General features: G+C 51.8%; 1 protein-coding gene across 1 annotated transcript; it reads left to right on the plus strand.

The window, feature by feature from the left end:
- Positions 1-1,335: 1,335 nt before the first annotated feature.
- On the plus strand, positions 1,336-15,378 carry HROB (homologous recombination factor with OB-fold). The gene is made up of 10 exons (XM_067020471.1): positions 1,336-1,437; positions 2,523-2,573; positions 5,723-6,892; positions 8,128-8,211; positions 9,190-9,330; positions 9,947-10,055; positions 10,244-10,329; positions 10,691-10,816; positions 12,663-12,780; positions 14,735-15,378. Exons 1-10 carry the CDS (start codon positions 1,336-1,338, stop codon positions 14,824-14,826), a joined length of 2,079 nt encoding a protein of 692 aa, XP_066876572.1. The 3' UTR covers positions 14,827-15,378.
- The last annotated feature ends 1,829 nt before the right edge of the window (positions 15,379-17,207 follow it).

Below are 17,207 nucleotides of genomic sequence, written 5' to 3' on the forward strand. Positions count from 1 at the left end.
TTTATATATTTTTTGGCTACCGCGCGGCTTGTGGGATCTTAGCTCCCGAACCAGGGACTGAACCCATGCCCACGGCAGTGAAAGCCCATAGTCCTAACCACTGGACCGCCAGGGAATTCCCTCCCTGACTTGTTCATGAACTTGAGAGCACAAGGAGTCATTCATTTCTTTATCTCCAGTGTCAAGCACTGTGCCTGTTAAATAGTAGTCGCTGTGTCATTCATTCAATAACTCTATGGTCATTGTTCTAAGTGCTGGGATACAAAGTTGAACAAGCCACACAAGGTCCCTACCCTCATGGAGCTCATATGCTAGTGAGGAAGACAGACAGTAAAGATGTAAATCATGGGACTTCCCTGGTGGTCCAGGGGTTAAGACTCTGCCCTGTAATGCAGGGGACGCCGGTTCTATCCCTGGTTGGGGAACTAAGATTCCACATGCCGCGGGGCAACTAAGCTTGTGCGCGGCAACTACTGAGCCTGCACCACAACTCGAGAGAGAAGCCCGTGCGACGCATTGAAGCCCATTACACCACAGCGAAAAATCCCGTGTGCCGCAACTAAGACCCAATGCAGCCAAAAATGAAAAACTAAATATTTTTTAAAAGATGTAAACCATGACAATTATAAATAATGAAAAATGCTGTGAAGGAAATTGATGGGGAGAGGCATGTTACTTGAGAGATAAGGTGACAGGGAAGATCTGATATCTAAGCTGAAACATGAAGGATGAAAAGAGCCCGACGGAGAATACCTTGCTTAATATATACGTGGCAAGAATAGATGGATGGATGGATGGAGAGATGAACAGACAGACAAACCAACAGGGTAGATTCTGGTGTGAATAAGAGTCACGCTGTAGTACTCAGTCCCTAGTATGCTTAACACAAGAGAGGAGGGTGGGCAGGATGGGACGCATTGGGCCCCAAATTCCCAACCTTGCTCTCACCTGAGCGCGCATTGAACAAGCGGATTGAGTCCTAGGGGCCGCTGGGGGGCGACCGAGAGCTCATCAGATTCCCTTTAAGGCCGGGGAGGAAGACTGCGGTGAAGGGCCTTTGTGTCGGCGGGATAGAAATAGGCCCGCCCCTTTAAGAGGGCGGAGACGCTGAGTGGCGGCGGCTTCGAACGCGGCCTAGGACGCCAGCAGTCAGCTTCCAGACCACCCACCTTCGGCCGCCACCTGGGTTGCAAAGACGCCTCTCTCCGAGCTCGCCCCAGAGACTCTGTCGCCCGGACTCTGACCCTGCCACCTGGGCCAAGGCCGAGGCCCCGGTGACCCCTAGAGTCGGGATCTACCCGGCCAAGCCGCGGCCGGAGACTACCGGCCGTCGCCATGGTAATGCCTTGCCTGGGACCACCCGGCCGCCCGGTCTCCAGGCCGCAAGGACCTGCCTTCCGGGTTCCAGCCCCTCCCCCGTGCGAGCTGCGGGGTCGGGTTAGGGTTTAGGGGAGAGCTCGGTGGGGTCGGGAGACCTGGGCCCTAGTCAGGGCTCGTCATGGACACACCCGGACCCCCAGGGAAGGTCTCTCCACTCACCTCCCTCTGGGCCTCAGTTTCCTGCCTCTTGCCTTCCATTTCATCTTGGAGGACTCCTGTTCATCCTTCCCGATGTGCTCAAACGTCACGCCTCTTGGGCCCTCCCCCTCCCCCTAACCCGTCCAGTCTGATCCTTGACATTCCGGGATAGGTCTCCCTAACTATAGCTCTTGCTGCTCTGGCGTCTGGGGTTAGGCACAGCCCTTGACTCTAGGAGTGACACACTTTTAATGTTGGCCACAGCAGCCCTGCTGCCCAGAAAGAAGGAACTGAACTGTGGACTGAGAGGCATCCCACCCTCCTGGGACCCTAGCTTTTGGGTGTTGGATTAGATAAAAACCACTGGCTTGACTTTCAGAATCAAGGCCACTAGGCTGGGCATGCTTGGATTTATGGGAGTGTCCCTTATGTTTGACAAAGGTTCCAAACAGCAAACCTTTGGGATGGTGCAAAATCCTTAGGCCCACTGCACAGTGCTGGGTCTAAAGAATGACGCAGGCTTCCGTGGGCAGTCTTCTCTTTGCTTCCTCCCTCTTATTACAAGATTAATGCAAATGGACCTGAGTGAATTATTTTACAAGAAAGGATTTTAAGTCATCTAAGTCTTTAAGTAAATCCCATCTCTTCTCTCCTCATCCCTTATTCCTCCCCGCAACACTAGCAGAGAAACAAACAAACAGAAAACAGTAAACCTGATGGTCTTGTTAGAATTGGGAAAAATTAGGGCTTCCCTGGTGGCGCAGTGGTTGAGAGTCCACCTGCCGATGTAGGGGACACGGGTTCGTGCCCTGGTCTGGGAAGATCCCACATGCTGCTGAGTGGCTGGGCCCGTGAGCCATGGCCGCTGAGCCTGCGCATCCGGAGCCTGTGCTCCGCGACGAGAGAGGCCCAAAAAAAAGAATTGGGAAAAAGTAGAGTGAGGACAGAATGTACTTGCAAATGGTATTTCTCCTCCAACCTCATTTGCTTTGTTTTCCTTTCAGGCATGCAGTCTGCAGAAGCTGTTTGCTGTGGAAGAGGAGTTTGAAGATGAGGTAAGGAAGTGTTAGTGAACAGAGATGGCAGAGAAGGTCTTAAGATGTAAACACCCAGGCCCAGAACCCAAGTTTCCTTTCCCTTGACATGTGTATCTTTTTTTGTCTGTGAGAGGTTGAGAAATGATGAGAAATGTAAACAACCCACTTAACTGTCTTAGAAACAAATGAAAAACCAGAAAGATGAGCTGCTTAATTGTCATACCTTTAAATTATAAGGGCCCTTGCCTGGAAGCTGTGTCACATGGATGATTGGATTCACCTTCACGATGACATACTTTTTTATATATATATAAATTTCTTTATTTATTCATTTATTTTTTGGCTGCGTTGGGACTTCGTTGCTGCAGGCGGGCTTTCTCTAGTTGCAGCGCGCGGGGGCTGCTCTTTGTTGGGGTGTGTGGGCTTCTCATTGCGGTTGCTTCTCTTTGTTGTGGAGCACAGGCTCTAGGCATGCGGGCTGCAGTAGTTGTGGCACACGGGCTCAGTAGTGGTGGCTCGCGGGCTCTTAGTTGCTCTGCTGCATGTGGAATCTTCCTGGACCAGGGCTCAAACCCGTGTCCCCTGCATTGGCAGGTGGATTCTTAACCACTGAGCCACCAGGGAAGCCCCACGATGACGTACTTGATGTGGGAAGAAAGTTTAGGGAGAGTTAGCGACAGCACAGTTACTGGACAGCAGGAGGCCCGGGGTCACCAACTGGCTACCTGAGCCAGGGAAAGTACTGCATTCTGTGGCCTTCCATTATCTCTCCTATCACATTATGGCCATTCTTCTGCCATAAACATTCTTCCCTTCCCCCTGTCTCCTCAGAAGATGACACATTAGACTAGATCTGAAGCTGGCATGTTAGAATCACCTCTGCCAAGGCCCTACCACACACCAGTTACATCAGAATTTCTGGGATTGGGCCCAGGCAGGGGTATTTCTAGTCTCTGGGTACAGCCAGAGACCACTGAACTAGTGATCTGCACAGCTGTCTTCTCACTCAGATCTAACAGATATAGTTTCATCTAGGAGGCCCAAAATTGCTATCTCAAATCCTTTTCAGAAAGAAACAGGATTTAAGTGAGTAAATCTCCAAAAGGTAAATTAAATTGCTTAAGAATACAGCACCAGGGACTTCCCTGGTGGTGCAGTGGTTAAGAACCCGCCTGCCAATGCAGGGGACACGGGTTCCATCCCTGATGCAGGAAGATCCCACATGCTGCAGAGCAACTAAGCCCATGCACCACAACTACTGAGCCTGCTCTCTGGAGCCCACGAGCCACCACTACTGAAGCCCGCGTGCCACAAATACTGAAGCCCGCATGCCTAAAGCCCGAGCTCTGCAACAAGAGAAACCACTGCAATGAGAAGCCCGTGCACTGCAACGAAGAGTAGCCCCTGCTCGACTCAACCAGAGAAAGCCCGTGTGCAGCAACGAAGACTGAACACAGCCAAATAAATAAATAAATAAATAAATAAGAATACAACACCAACAGCCAGGATGGCCTCCTGACTCCAGTCTAATGTACATGGAAACTATTAAACTACATTTATAGAATAGAGTTGCTCTAGTTTATCAATGACAAGCCATTCAAACCTACTTTTTTGTCTCCCAGTGATTTGCTTTAAAAATCACATTTAGAATTTGTCCAGATGCCTAATTGGTGCCTAGTGAGATGGTGAATGCTGCACCAGGGACCCTTCTGGCAGCCACAGTCCCACGCTTCCCTTCCTTTGAGGCTTTTGGAACCTGAGGTTTGAAGGGAAAAACAGACCTTCCTCAGACCTCTTAAAATTCCATCTCTGGCTTGTCTCATTCATTGAGGCCGCAAGACATAGTGACAAAGGCACTTATGGGTTCCAGTCCTGGTTCTGTGAAGTTACTTAACCTCTCTGAGCCTCCGTTCCTGTATCCATAAAACGGACAACAATAGTACCTATTCATAGGGTCATCATGAGAACTCATGGAGAGAATGCTGGTAAAATGTTTACGTGGTACCTGGCACCCAGTGAGGTTTTTCAAATGTTAGATGTTTTATTATCACTTGGGGACTTGATTTTTGTTTTTACAAATAATTCAAAATTGCCAGCTTTGTCAAGGAGGTATGCGTCCTTATCTTTGTCTTTCAGCTTTGGAGATGTGTAATTATGGGCTGAAAAAAATGACCCTCCTGGGTCTTACCAGGTCATGGTAGGACTGCTAGGCTAGTAATGGAATTAAGAGTGAAGGACTCTGACAGCTCAAGTTTCTGTTCCATGACCAGTCCCTTTCCCCCTTCCCAAGACAGATGACATCATGTCTGAGAGTGAGCTCTTCAGCGGAAAAGGGCTCCATCAACTCCCAGGGTCATCAGGATTTTATTTCTGCTGTAATTATAATATTATTGTTACTAAGTCCTAAGGTAGTCCTGTTAGAGTATGGTACTCTCCTGATAATACAGAAGCAAGAAAGATCCTTTCTCTAGCCTGGTCAGTCCAGTGCAGCAGCAGGGGGTGGGGCTGGAGGGCACCTTCCTGTCAGTTAAATCAGCAGTTCTGACACCTTCGGAACTGGTCTGTTGCTCTTGAAGGTGTCAATCTCACCTTGCTTCCCAACTGGAATCCATACTTAATTTACCTTGCTTGAAAAGCTATATTTAACTTCTGTCTATTTTGCAGGCTCCAAGGACTCTCTGGCTTACTGAAGACTAAGTGTATGCATGTGTGTGTGTGTGTGTGTGTGTGGTGGGGGTGAGGAGTGGGTGGAGGACAGGCAGCAGGACCAGATGGATAGATCCCTAGTGCACAGGCTCGACACCACAAAGCTAATTTCCTTGAGATGTGTGTGTGACCTTGGATGATTTGTGTGACTCCTGGGTGACCTGGTTCCTTTGCTTCTCCTACTGCTCCGCCAACTGCCACCACCACCCCTCCCCACCCCCCACCTGAGACTGAAGAAAGAGAGAAGCTACCTGAAGACTTAGAATGCGTCTGGTAGAAGCCTTGTTGTGGGCTCCTGGGCAAGGTCAAAGGTGGTGAGAGAGTCCACCACTGCCTTTCACACCTTGGTTTCTTGTTTGCGAGTATCTGCACACACAGACACACCACATGCCTGAAACAGTAAAAGCAGAGTGTTTCTTGATTTCCAGATGCCAAGACCTGCTGTCTCTGCTTCTTTGTAGGATTTCTTGTTGGCTGTGGAGGATGCAGAGAACCAGTTTGCTGGCTCACGGCCTGTGAATGCTGGGTGCCTGAGACCTGTCTCTTCCCGGCCACAGGATGCCCAGCTACTGCCATGCCCGACTGCTCCTTCAGAGGCTGCGGGCCTGCCAGCCCTGGGACTCCGCCTTTCTACCTCCAGCATGCCCAGGGCCGTTGGAGGTCCACCATCCACAGAAACAGCTCCCCTAAGGCCTGTCTCAGTGTCCAGCAGCTGGCCTGGCAATCGGGGAAGAGTGACACTGACAGAAGTGCTCCGTGAGACCCCAGTAAGACCCCAGTCCTCAGTCTCCCACCCCCAGCTCACCTTCAAGAGCAAACAGCAGGTGATTGGTGGCTTTGAGGGGCCTGAACAAGATGAATTTGATAAGGTCCTGGCAAGCATGGAGCTGGAGGGCCCCGGCATGGACCTGGAACTTGGAGTTAGCGATGAGGCCACAGGAATCCTGCCCACCTGTCGGCGGGAGGACTCAACATTGGCTAAAAAGGCCCGGGCAGCTGATCTGAGCAGACCTTGCCAAAAGGGGCCCATGCCTGCAACCCACATAATTGGTATCCCGTCAGCCCGGGATGTGCCCCCAGATCCTGTTGTCCACTGTGGGACTCCACAGTCCCACCTGAGGCCTGGTGCCACGGGTAACCTTCCTGTCCCAACTGCCTCAGTGGTTCACGGTCAGCAACCCCATTGGGAAGTCTCTCCCAACGGTCCCCCTCCTCAAGCACCCCAGCCTCTCCAAGCTGCTGGCAGGCTCCTTCAGAGCAACCCTCAAAATCATTTCCCTGGTCAGCCATTCCAGTCTCCAAATGCCTGCTTAACTGGCAAACCTCATTTTCTTATACCACGAACTCCCAACTCAAGCTGTGCTACTCCCTCAAGGACTATCTCTGGATTATTTCCTCGGGGGCCCTTGCGGCTCCGAGCTCCAGCATCTTCTGTCGAGTCTCCTGTCAGCACCCTGAAGGGCCCCCGTTCTTCCCCAGTCCCTCGAGCAGCTCTGCAGACACCCATTGTCACGAACCACCTGGTGCGGCTGGTCACTGCTGCCAACCGGACACCCCAGCAGCCCACCTGCACCTCCATCCGCGCCAAAATGCGCCGCTTCCCCGGCCCAGCGGGGCTCCTGCCTCACCAGGTGAGTGACAGCTTCTCTCTGGCCAGAGCTGGAGCTCCCCAGGCTGCTGGGGACCCAGGAGAGCAGCAGAGTCCCAGAGGATCTTCACGCCCCCCAGGAAGGGGAGGAAGGAAGTGCTGAGAGGGAGCGTTTCCAAAGCTGTGGAGAAAGTCAGAAGAAGTGGGAAGAATTGAATGCTTGAAAACCCACATGTGAGACAGATGCTTAAGGCTTGAGAGTGTCACAATTTCCATAAGTTTGTTGAACATCTACTGTTTCCTAGCACCAGGGCAGGAAGATTCATTCACTTATATTTGCTAAGGACTGGTATGTGTTGGGCACTTTGCTTGGACCTGAGAATACAGAGATTAACATAGAAATAATTCCCGTCCTAAGGAGCTTCCAGGAGAGTGGAAGAAGCAGACACAAACAAACGATTACACATAAAACGCACAGGGAGAGTAGAGGTCATTCCCTGGGTGCTGGGGAGACGCTGGGCTCCTTGGGCTTGCTGCGTGGGCTCTGGAGGGATGAGTAGGAGGTTTACGGAGGTGTGTGTCAGAAGGCTGTGTCCTGGAGGACATTTCAGCAGTGGAAAGACGGGAGAGCGTGTGCAAAGGCACAGATGCTCTGGGAGATCCACAGAATCACTGGTAGCTGGTGTGTGGGGTCAACGTGGGGGAGTTGGGGTTGAGCTGCGTGTGTAGATTTCAGCAGCAGTGGAGAGACAGGGTTCATCAAACTACTCTTGGATCAGATCCCAGATAATTGGACTCCGAGGATCTGGTCTGGTTGTGATAGGTTACCCCCTTTCCTCACATTTGAAGGGTGTTTGAAACGATTCCTACCTGTTAACTTGCTCTTCCCTGGCACTTTAAGAGAAATCCAAGGAGACCATGTACATTCCTCCTGGGATGGATCTCTGTAGGGAAGGATGAGGTCCCCGAGAAGGGGTTTGGGGAAAGCTGCCCTTTTACTCACCTCAGGCCTCTCTATTCAAGTCATCGCCCCCTTCAGGAAGCCCTGGGGTTTGTTCCTGGGCCAGCTCTAGCTTCCTCACACTCCCAAAACGATGGCCAAAGCATCTTTTTTGAGCTGCCAACGAGGCTCCTGAGACTTCGTTAGGAGAGACGTTCTATGTGTTAACTGTCCCTGATAGTTTCCTGAACTCATTATGTAACCCAGACAAGAAGCTGTACTTGTAAATAACAGCTGCTGAGCTTGCTCTTGCCTTCTCCTCCTCTCTCCCCTTGTAGCACAGTGGGAAAAATCTGGACGACATCATGGTTTCCACGCCCCAGACTCCGACTCATGGTGCTCTGGCTAAATTCCGGACAGAGGTAACTAATTCCATGCAAATGTTAACTTCCTGGGGATCATTTAAGAGTGAGGGACATCCCTACATGTTTCAGTAGCTGAGAATCAGAGTCTGTGCTGCTCGGCCTGTTCGCTGGGGTCACACACCACAGGGCATGTGGGGAGGTGGCAATTTTCCTGGCATAAAGTAAAGGCTATCCTGATGCCATAGGGGTGTGAACTGATACCATGAGTCCAGCCTTCTTTCCCAGCTAAGAAAGAAAGGCCCAGCTAACTCCATCTTCCCTCAGAGGAGGAGAGTGTAATAGCTGTCAGGAAATTGTATCTCAGGAACCCTGCCTTTCAGGTTTCTGGGGATCAAGCTGGGAAGGATCTGGCTTCATCTTCCTCTGGTGGGTTCCCTCTTGGTGGGTGAGACCCAGCCTCCCTCCTCCCTGGGATTCTGGTTGACCTGCTCTGCTCCCAGACCCACTTTTGCTTTTAATTCTCTCTAGAAGTTTTTCTCTTTGCTGTAGCTCTGCAGATCAACCAGTCTATTTCAGCTCCAAAGCAATAAATACTCACCTGGATTCAAAGCATTTTTTAATATAAGAAGGTGAATAGTTAAAGCCAGAGGCATCCCAAATAAAATATAATTGGTTTCAAAATTGCCTGGAAGCCTATAAATGTATGTGGGGGCTCCCTAGCCCTAAGACTTTGCAAGTCCATTGTAAGAGACAAGCATAGATAGCCTTTTGCATTAATGTAATTAAAGTCAGGGCCTGATTTAAAATAAACTGAGTTAAGAGTACCTTTGCTATTGCTTCTCAGTGAGAGACGTGATATGCCACAAGGTTTCACACACCATTTTCTGAACTTGGAGATACATGAAGGGAGAGAGTGTGGCCACCGTGCTGCAGGGAATTCACCCTTGCTCTCCCACCCCTCCTTGCCAGCTCAGTCAAGGCCTCTGGCAAAGCGGACCTGTTCATGCAGGCTCCCCTTCTGCTCTGTCGTGCCAGATTGTTACTAGTTCCCAGGCATCGGTGGAGGAGGACTTTGGGCGAGGGCCCTGGCTGACCATGAAATCTGCTCTGGGCCTGGATGAGAGAGACCCTACCTGTTTCCTCTGTACCTACAGCATCATCATGGTGCTGCGGAAGGTAAGTGTCCTGGGTGCTGAGACCCAAAGGGAAGACCATTTTTATCCCTTTCACCAACCTCCTGCCCTGCTCCACCTTAGGAAGGGGGCTCTCTGTTTGCTCCCTGCTACCCCAGGCCTGTCTCTGAGTGGCAACATGAAGTCCCTTTGGTTGTATCTTCCACCCACCTTCCTTTTCACAGTATCTGGCATAGGTGGAGGTGGGTTATGGGCATGTCTCTGCACATCTGGGCCCTGAATGGGGTAGGGTAAGCACACTGCTACCCCTAGAGCTCCCCAGAGGTCAAAGGTCACGTGCAGACTCCTGTTAGTACAAGTGCTGACGTATTCCCGCCTGTGGCCTGTGTGATGGAGCTCTATATGAATACATACACATAAACAAACAAAAGAAAGGAGGCAGGGCAGACAAATGAAAGGCCCGCCAGCTTTGGGTCTGCCAGAGGGAGATGGGATGAGCCCTTTAGACTGCCCCTTTGCCCTCTGAAAAGGAACATCATCACCACACCAGTGCTCTGTCCCCCTCCCACCCCACCTCCCTCCCGGGGTTGCCCTGGCACGCTTGGGAACCTTACAGGTGGGACATGGCTGGCTCAGCAAATGCCTCTCCTTGTAACCAGGCAGCCCTGAAGCAGCTGCCCAGGAACAAAGTCCCCAGCATGGCAGTGATGATCAAGTCCCTGACTCGGAGCACAGTGGACGCCAGTGCAGTTTTCAAGGACCCCACGGGTGAGGAGTTAAGTCCTGGGAGTGTCTGACGAGTGGCCTCATTGAGGTCAGGAGGTGAGGAGGAGCCACCCTCTCCATTTGCAGTTAGGAAAATTGAGGCAGTCTGCAACCCCCTTCCCAGCCAGGGCCCAAACCCGTCGCTGTGCTGCCCTTGACCCCGATACTGATGGGCGGTGTGGTGTTTGCAGGAGAGATGCAGGGCACGGTGCACAGGTTGCTGCTGGAGACACGCCAGAATGAGCTGAAGCCTGGCTCAGTGCTGCTGCTAAAGCAGGTATGGGAGCTCCAGGTGGGGACCTGCTCTCCCGCTTCCCGCCCTGGAGAAAGCCCCGGGTTGTCTCTTTGGCTCCCTGCCCTCCCAGGGCCCAGGCAGAGAGTGGCTGCCCTAGTGCAAGACCCTGGGTCACTGGAGCCGAGTAAAGGCCTGACTGCCATCCTTCAGGGGGCAGATGCTGTGAGGGGCCGAGAATGGGGTACGCGGTTCTATTCTGGCAGCAGGGCTGCGGCAGGAGTGATTTCTGTGACTCTGGTGCAGAGGCTAGCAAGGGTGAGGCAGGCGGGACTGGGTGGCCGTCTGGCAGCACCTAGCGCTCTGTCAGGACATTGGACACGTTCCCCCCCTTTCTCTACTCCAGATCGGAGTGTTCTCTCCTTCACTCCGAAATCACTACCTCAACGTGACGCCCAACAACCTGGTCCACGTTTATAGCCCAGATCCTGGGGATGGGAACTTCCTCAAGCCATCTCAGCCCTTCCCCGAGGTAAGAGGAGCAAGATGGAGTGGGGATGGGTAGAGCCACTTTCCGCCGGGGTCTTCTGATTTCTTCCCCTTCTCTATCCTGGGGAGCAGGGATGTGAAGTGGACAGTTGCCCTGAGGTGAAAAGATGCCCTTTGGGGACAGGGCCATCTCCTCCTGTCCCTGGTCCAGCCACCTGCCAGATGGTACAGTAACAGGACCTAGAGGAGCAGCTGGCTTCTGGGTGGATCCCTGAGTGTCTGATGGCAGACCTGAACGTCAGAGAGCATGGGAGTCACTTGAGAACTAACCGAGTTGATGAGGGTCCATGACGGGGTGGGGCCCTCAGTGAGTGACTGAGGGTTGGATTTGCTGCAGGTGGCGGTACAGAGAACAGACAGCTACAGATGGTCTGTCGGGTGAGCCAGCACTTGCTCTGCATCTTCCCTCCTGGTTTCCACCTCTGCTAGGTGAGGGGGCACTGGCCCAGAACTCCTTTGGGAACCAAAGGAGGCTGGGTTCCAGGCAGCTCCACTCCAGGGTGAGGGTGCAGGGCCCGGCCTTGATTTGACACACAGTGTCCCCGTCTGTGGCCACCCCCACCTCCCTGGGATCCTGGATTGTCGTCATGACCTGGCCTGGGGGTCAGGAGACCTAGGTCATGGCCCTGCTCTGCTGGAAATTTGTAACATGACCTTGGGCAAGTCCTGTCCCCTCCCCTGCTGTTGCTTTGTCTATAAAGAGTGGGTTAGACTCGATGACATCTAGTCAAGTTACATGTTTAGTTCTAACTTGCTGTGTCTCATCTTTCTCCCTAACCTTCTTCATTCTCTCAATATCACCCCACTTCTAAAAAAAGCATCTTGATTTCCATTTTTTTTTTTAATTATTTTTTTGGCTGCGTTGGATCTTCATTGCTGTGCGTGGCTTTCTCTAGTTGCGGCGAGCGGGGGCTACTCTTCACTGCAGTGCGCAGGCTTCTCATTGCAGTGGCTTCTAGTTGCGGAGCGTGGGCTCTAGGGCGCATGGGCTTCAGTAGTTGCAGCGTGTGGGCTCAGTAGTTGTGGCTCGCGGGCTCAGTAGTTGTGGCGCATGGGCTTAGTTGCTTCACGGCATGTGGGATCTTCCCAGACCGGGGCTCGAACCCGTGTCCCCTGCATTGGCAGGTGGGTTCTTAACCACTGTGCCACCAGGGAAGTCCCATCTTGATTTCCTTTTAAATTTCAAGTCATCCCAGGAATTCCCTGGTGGTCCAGTGGTTAGGACTCTGTGCTTCCACTGAAGGGGGCACGGGTTCGATCCCTGGTCAGGGAACTAAGATCCTGCTCGCTATGAGGTGTGGCAAAAAAAAAAAAAAAATTCAAGTCATCCATACTTGTTGAAAAAAATTGAAATGGTACAGAATAAAGCAATGTGAAACTGCCCCTTCTCCACTTCCATTCCCTAGGGCTAACCATGGTTAACAGGTTTAATTACTAATTTTAATTACCTGTTCATATAGTAGCTAGTTTGGGGATTGTTAACAGCTCATTTTAAATTCCAGGCTAACTCCTCAGCATAATTCTGAATGGCGTATTCACTCTCTGCTCCAGTTACAGAGATTCCCTAAAACATCAGATACCAGCAGAATTAGAAAAGAAAATCAGCCAAAAGTTTTCTGTTTTTCTTTTATTTTTTTAACTGTCTGCTGTTTGGGGTGTTTGACGTTTCAGCTCCCTCCCCACAGCATGGGCCTGGGTGACTGGCCGCTGCCACGTTCCTCTCTCCTGTCTTTCCTGAGCCCCCACCTATTCCTTTGAGGTTGTTTGGGCAGAACTGTACAGAGGGATTTCAGGGGCACAGGTATTGGTAACCAGTCCTCTGTCCCCAGGATCCAGGAAGCTTCCATGAAAGCCACCAGCATGAGACCGGGAAGCCTGGGAAAGGCCTCAGAATAGCACAGAACCCAGAGGCAGGGGCATCACCTGAGAAAGAACTCCCAGAATCAGGTAAGGCCGTCAGCCCACCCAGGAGCAAAAGAGGTTCTCCTTCTATTTCCGCTTGAATAGCTCAGCCAGATTGTTCTGGCTGCATCTTGTTCCTCCTCCTGTGAATCTTTGGATCTTACAGAAACTTAACAGAAATCAGATGTGGTGTGTTCTCTGGCGAGGCTGCAGGCCACAAACTAACACAAAGAATGTGAACCGAAGCTCCCCAGTTTCCAGGCCATGTGCTGTTAGCCACAGGGGGAGATAGACTGGTACCATCCTTGAGTCTTCTGTGGGCTGATCGCCAGACCTCAGAGGCAGATTTCCCCACAGTGACTAAGCTCCAAGGCCCTCCAGGTGGTGCTGAGGGGTCAAACATCCATGTGGTTAGGGAGAGACCAGGATACAGACCTGAGAGGCCCAAATACAGACCTTTTAGGGGAGGGCCAACTTGTTCCTCAGGAGGGAGCCTTACCCAGGTGAAGCTAACACAGTCCAGGTCTGGTCCTTAGCTCTTTGATTCCATAAATTCAACCCTGTTTGGCCCCAAAGTTCATGGGAGATTATGGATAGGTGTCTTGACGTTAACCAAATTCACAGTAGACCAATGGATAAACCACAAAGCCCATTTCTTTATATTGTATGAAAAAGTATCTACCCTGTACGTTGGGATCTTCTCTAGAATCTTGCGCAGCCTCCTTGTAAGTCAGCTTGATGACACGCCGCCATCATCAGAAGGTTGCTGGTGGTCGTGGTATAAGAGTGAGGCGAGTTGCCTGTAGCATGTGTGGTTGGTGTCATACCTCCACTGTAGGGACAGACCTGCCGGGCAGGCAGCTACTGGTGGTGGCCGGGCAGCGCTAGGAGACACAAATGCCGATTCCTACTATGATTCCCATTTTCCTAGGCTCACTCCCCTTCATTTAACCTAGTGTTTCTTCAGATGGTCACAGTGTAGCTAGTGATGGGCAACTTTTTTTGTTACAATCAAATTCCAGTCCTGCTTCCCTGAGTACAGAGCTGGTCACCCTAATTAAATGTGAATGCCCCCAAACTGACTTCTGTCCTTCAGCAGCAGTGTTTATGGAGTGCTCTGTGCCAGACTGGGAGCTGGCCTCTGCAGGTATAGTTTCCAGCCTGACTGACGCTAGGGCTGCCTGATCCCGTCCATCCAGCGGGAGTTTTCTAGTTGGAAGCTATGGCTCTGGTGTCAAAGGGATGCTACTTGGGGAAGTCGTTGACCTCTTCAAACCCTGTTCTCTCAGGTAAAGCGGGGATTATAACACGAACTACCACAAGATGCCCTCTAAAGGGGCCCTGTGAGACCAAAATGAAGTGATGAGTATAACACGTGCAGCCCTGTGCTGGCACCCAGCATGCCCCCGGTACGTGTCAGCTGCCCTTGTTAACAGTCAGAGTAGCAGTAGGGCTTACTGAGGTCAGCTCTGTTCCCAAGCTCTCAGACAGAAGCACCCCATCCAAGAACTGTAGTCGGGGACAGTTACTTTTGTCCCCTCTGCCCACAAGGCACTTTGGGGGAGGGGACGATGATGTCTCCCACTCTGCAGATGAGAAACCAGGTTAATGAACTGTGTGATTCTGAACACATCTAATGACTCTTCCTGGCCTTCTTTCTCCGTCTGTCCAACGCAAAGGTTGCACTAGGGGACCTCTGAAGCCTTTCTGCTCAGGCACTGTACCTCTGATGGAAAGAGGAGCCATGAAGGCCCGGGGGGAGCCTCTTTCTTAGCAAAGCGGCCCGGGCGTTTCGCCTCTGCCCTTCGTTGTGTGTGGCTCTGTGGGGGGCAGAGGGGAGGTGGAAGGCGGGCCGGCCTCAGGCCCGTCAGTGTGGGTGCTGGCCGGGAGAGCCACCTTCCTGACAGCCCTCCCGAGGGGCGGGAGCCTTGGCTCTGAGTCACATGGAGCCCTAATATTATCACGTAAGTCTCCCCGCCCTCTCTTTCCCCCACCGCAGATGACCTAGATGGACTCCTGAGTGAGCTCCCTGAGGACTTCTTCCGTGGGACCAGCAGTTGGGACTCCCCCAAGGCAGGGCACCCCCCATGAGCCGGCAGCCTCTCAGCACCCAGGCAAAGCTCTGGTTGTGTCTGATCACGTCCCGGGGAGGGAGGAAGACCAACACAATTGGGAAGCAAAGTTCTGGGACCTTCTCTGGCTGCTCCGACCCTGGACACTTACCCTGAGAACGCCCTCGTCCCTCGGATTCTGCAGTGCCGTCACTTTGGGTCTTCCTTTGGCAGCCAGAACTCTGCCCAGGATCAACTCTCCAGCTCTGCTGTCCTCCAAGCCCTCGCATGCACATTCCTTCTCCTCCTCCAACAGGGAAGGTGTGCCATCCTCCCACCTCAGCTTGAATTTAGAGGATGCTGGGCCTGGTCCCTTTACTCCCTAGTCCGTGGGCAGCTGAGGAGCTAAGAGGAACCGCACCACAGCAGTGGCGACCTGTCCCTCTGGACAAGGAAGGAACGCGCAGACTTCCCTCTGCTTCGTCTCTTGAGGCCTGTAGCTGGCCAGCTCACCTGTGTCCAGGGCTTCCAGGAGCGGGGGCAGGAGGATGGCTGAGGTGGCTTATTCTGAAATAAAGCAGCTGCCTGCTTCACCCGCCTCCCTCTCGTTTCCAGCCTCGCTGCTCCTTGTTCTGTCTGCCCTGCCTGTGGTACCTAGGCCAGGGCAGAGCCAAGCCACTTGTTTTCTCTCTCTCCGTCTCTCTCCTTTTTTTTTTTTTTTTTTACTATAAACTTTATCTTGTAGACAGTTTTAGATTTATAGAATTATTGCAAAGATGTTACAGGGAGTTCTCATATACCCCACACCCAGTCTCTCCTATTGCTGCCATCTTACATTAGTATGGTAGATTTGTTGCAACTAAAGAACCAGTATTCATACATTATTATTAACTGAATTCCATACCTTATTCACATTACTCGGTTTTCCCCTGATGTCCTTTTTCTCTCCCAGGATCTCACGTTAACATTTAGTCATCGTGTCCCTTTAGGTTCTTCTTGGCTGTGGTAGTTTCTCCAACTTGCCTTGTTTCTTAATGACCTTGACAGCTTCGAGGAGCGCATGTCCAGCATGGTGTCGGATGTCCCTTTATGGGAATTTGTCTGGTGTGCCTTCATGATTAGACTGGGGTTATGTGTTTGGGGGAGGAAGACCTCAGAGGTAAGGTGCTTTTCTCATCACATCATATCAAGGGTTGGTGTTGACCTTGATCACCTGGCTGAAGTAGGGTTTGTCAGATTTGCCAGATTTCTCCACTGTCAAGTTACTCTTTTTCTCCCTTTACGCACGATACCCTTTGGAAGGAATTCACTCTGCTTCCCACACTTAAGGAATGAGGAGTTATGTCCTTCCTTCCTAAGGGCAGAATATCTACGTGGGTTATTTGGAATTCTTCTGCATGGGAGATGGGTCTGTTTTCCCTTATCTTTTGTTCAACCACCCATTTTTATCAGTATGGACTCATGGATGTTTATTTTATACTTTGGGTTAGAGTCCACTACTACTTTATTTATTTTGTTGCCAAGCAACTCTTCACCACCGTAGCTTCTCTGTACCGCTTTTCAGGCAAGAATTGGACAAGGGTCATGGGTGGGGTGTAAAAGGTCTAATTATACCAAGTTGCCAACCAACCTTGTTTTCCTTTCTGGAATGAAGGGAGGAAAGGAAGATTCTCTCAACACATGGTTGAGGGGGTGTGGGTTAAAGACCCCAGTTTGACAGCCAGCCTCACCTGCCTCTGCCTCAGCCTTCACCAGGCAGCTGTGAGTCAGGACCTCCAATGGGCTTGGTACGACTCCGGGAGAAGGTGTTAGTCTCCCTTTTTGCAAAGAAAAGCTGATCCCACGGATCCCAGTCTCAAAGCTGAAGTGAGCAAGTACTTTAGGAATTCCATGTTCAGCTGGCTTCTGGTGGCAGTGGGGCTCTGTTCTAGAAGGCTTTTGTGGCCCAAGCCCAGGAACAAGAAGGGGCCAATTCACCAGCACTGCCCTTTCACACTCTCACTTGGTCTTCCTGCCTGAGCACACCACGCACTTCTTTCTCTTCCCGGTGCTGCTAACTCCCCAGCTCTGCCTCTGCAGCTTAGATCTGGGCCGGAGCCGCCCCTCTATGCCGGGTGGTCTTCCCGCACCTAAACCAGCCATGCCCCTGGCCTGCGGTGCCCATCCGCACTCAGCCCCCTTGAGCTCTGGTCTCTGCTGCTCACAGCCCTGACAGATGCCCTGGTTTCTTGTGTGCTTCGTCCCCCCCACAGGCTCTGAGCTCCCAGAAGGCAGGCTGGGTATCCAGTTGCCTGGCACTGTTCCTGCCAGTAAAACCGGGCTCCCTGTGGGTTCATGTGTGGGTTGAAGTAAGGGCCTCAGGAAGTTAATGCTGAGGGTAGTTTTTCTACCCTCAGGAAGTTAAGGCTAAGGACGGGGACA

The sequence above is a fragment of the Kogia breviceps genome, chromosome 19, assembly GCF_026419965.1.
Source record: "Kogia breviceps isolate mKogBre1 chromosome 19, mKogBre1 haplotype 1, whole genome shotgun sequence".
NCBI classification, from domain to species: Eukaryota; Metazoa; Chordata; class Mammalia; order Artiodactyla; family Physeteridae; genus Kogia; species Kogia breviceps.